Here is a 2631-nt window from a genome sequence, read left to right as displayed (position 1 = left end):
TGTATGTATGTGTGTGTGTGTGTGTGTGTGTGTGTGTGTGTGTGTGTAATTTAATCTGTATCAGGGCCTATCACTGAAGCTTTCTGACTTAATAATATTTTTGAATGAATAACTAAAGTGAATGAATAGAAGTAGTAGAGAAAAAAAAGCACTAGCCTTTATATTAGTATAGGATGACTGTTATAACAAAGACCCTAAAATCTCAGTGGTTTCAAGCAATTTAAAAAAAAATAAATGAAATGAAATAGTCTAATGTTTGGTCACAGCCAGTGCTGTTGACAGAATAGGTAGAGGAGTGGGGCAGTAGGGAGGAGCTAGTCTCTGACCCATACAGTCACTTAGGGACTCAAGGTCTTTCCGTCTTGGGACACTTTGATCTTCAACATGTGGGCCCTAAAGTTGTTAAAGAAGGGGAAAAGAAAGTGGAGGATTACCCATAGGAAATTTTTATGAACCAGAACTGGAATTGGCCCCTTTCCACAGGCCAGAACTCAGCCCCATGGCTCTAACAGAATTGCTGGAACAGGAGGCTGGGAGATGTTACCTCATAATGTGTCCAGGCAGAAAAGGAAAACCATCAAGATTGGTGGCTTCTAGAATCCTCTGCCTTAGCTGGTTTTAAGACTTGCTAGTATTCGAGCTTGAGAGCATGATGAAAGGGCCTTGCTGACCATTGCTTTTCCTACACACCTATCCTACCTCCTCTTCATGCTACCTTTCATTTCATACCTTTTCACCCAACTCACACCATTTCCTTTCATCCAGCCTCATCTTGAGTCTCTTTTATTTGATACCTTGACATAAGGAGACATAATGTGAATGTGGATGGGGACCCCTAAGGAGAAGGATTTTCATGAGCCAGATAAATGGAAAAGACAGCTCACTGGAAAAGTGGCACACATTTCAGAAAGGGAATTGGGAGAGGCAGCAAGGAAGCCAGGAGATGTTGGTTTGAGTTGACTTGAGATGAGAATGGGTTATTCTAGTAGGGGACAAATCCCAAGATGAATAGTCCATTTCTCCATGTAGTAGAAAGTAATGTCTTGAACAAAATTTTATAAACTTATTATAAAATTCAGATTGAAGATCCTCTCTCATGATTTTAACTGCACTGGAAAGACCAGCACCCACAGTTAAGAACTACAGCCTTTTGAGAGTAAGTCACTCCAGCTGTTCTATTTTTTTTTTAACATTCACATAAAAATAACATGCATATACACACATTCAATAATTGAGGAAGATATTTTTATAAAGAACATTGTTTGCTTTCTGCCTTAAACTCTTCCATCATGGAATGGGAAGCAAACATGTACACACATTCAGTAAACCTGCTCAGCAGTCAAAACTGTATTATTACAGCAGGAAAGCCCCCCAGATTTGCCCCCAGGCAGCTCCTGAAGAGTTGTAGAGTTGCAGATATTGTAATACTCCTAGTTTGTAATATAGATTCCTGTGATAGGGATTCCCTGCCCCAAACTCCCTTAGGTCCAGAAAGACACTAATTCATCTTTTTGGCTGGTTGTTAATGACCAGAATTGATCTCCCTTCTCACTTGTTATGCTTATTTAATAAAAAACACTTTCTGGAAACAAGTTCTTGTTTATGTTTGTAAGTGGTATCTCTTACACCTAAAATTCTTACATGGGACAATTTCATAGAGCCAACAGACACAAAAGTCTTTGCCAAGGACAATTCTCATGAAGGGTATAAAAGCAGTGAATCCTTGGAAGTCCAGAGTAAATGACAGGACTTGCCCCCCAGATACTAAATGGGATTAAGTGCACCTTTTCTGAAAGCCATGTAAAGCAACTGCATAGTTGACACACCATGTTTTTCTTCCCACAGGGCTTTCCTGGAAAGGATGGATCCTCTGGCCCTCCGGGACCACCAGGGCCAATTGTAAGTATTTCCAGGAACTACTGGGATGTAGTACTGCTTTAAAGCAATTCATCTCTTTTGAGAGATTTTCTTCTGCCAAACCTTTCACCTTGGCGGCCATCTTTGCTGTAGTGTAACAACTCATCCCTTGGTACAGAGCTCTTCCTAAAACATCCTTAAAAAATAATGTATCCATGTGGCTTGATTATTCTACCTCTGAGCCACTTTGCCATAGATCACCTGCATTGATTTAGTTTTTATTAGACACAGCTAAGACTTGAATTATTTTTTCTTTTTAAATTTTTATTGGAGTCAAGTTGATTTACAATGTTGTGTTAGTTTCAGGTGTACAGCAAAGTGAATCAGTTATACAGATACATATATTCCCTCTTCTTTAGATTATTTTCCCATATAGGCCATTACAGAGTATTGAGTAGCATTCCCTGTGCTCTACAGTAGGTCCTTGTTGATTATCTATTTTCTACATAGTAGTGTGTATATGTCACTACTATATATAAAAAAGGCTTGAATGTGAAAGAACTACATCTAACCGACAGAGTGGAGACTTTTCCAAAACTGTCTTCCTTACTTTTGTGGTACGTTAGTTGGAAACAGGAATGAGCAGTGAATCCTGAAGACTTGGTGTTGGGCGGGGAGGTGAGGTTAACTGTGCATATTGGTTGCTCTTTCTTGAGAGCTAGCTGTTTTCGATGAGAATGAGTGAGTCCTCACCTTTGCTCCATATTCCTGTCT

At 39.5% G+C, this 2631-nt stretch overlaps 1 protein-coding gene across 1 annotated transcript in view; it reads left to right on the top strand.

Moving 5' to 3' along the window:
• COL14A1 (collagen type XIV alpha 1 chain) overlaps positions 1–2631 on the top strand; it is a 265739-nt gene that overhangs the window by 217438 nt on the left and 45670 nt on the right. Inside the window, exon 41 of the mRNA XM_024129388.3 lies at positions 1846–1899. Coding sequence (XP_023985156.1) covers positions 1846–1899 — 54 coding nt within the window. The remainder of the gene's footprint in view (positions 1–1845; positions 1900–2631) is intronic.

Source organism: Physeter macrocephalus, chromosome 15 (assembly GCF_002837175.3).
Source record: "Physeter macrocephalus isolate SW-GA chromosome 15, ASM283717v5, whole genome shotgun sequence".
NCBI classification, from domain to species: Eukaryota; Metazoa; Chordata; class Mammalia; order Artiodactyla; family Physeteridae; genus Physeter; species Physeter macrocephalus.
The sequence above is the reverse complement of the archived record's forward strand: the minus strand, read 5'-3'. Positions and strand labels throughout refer to the sequence as shown.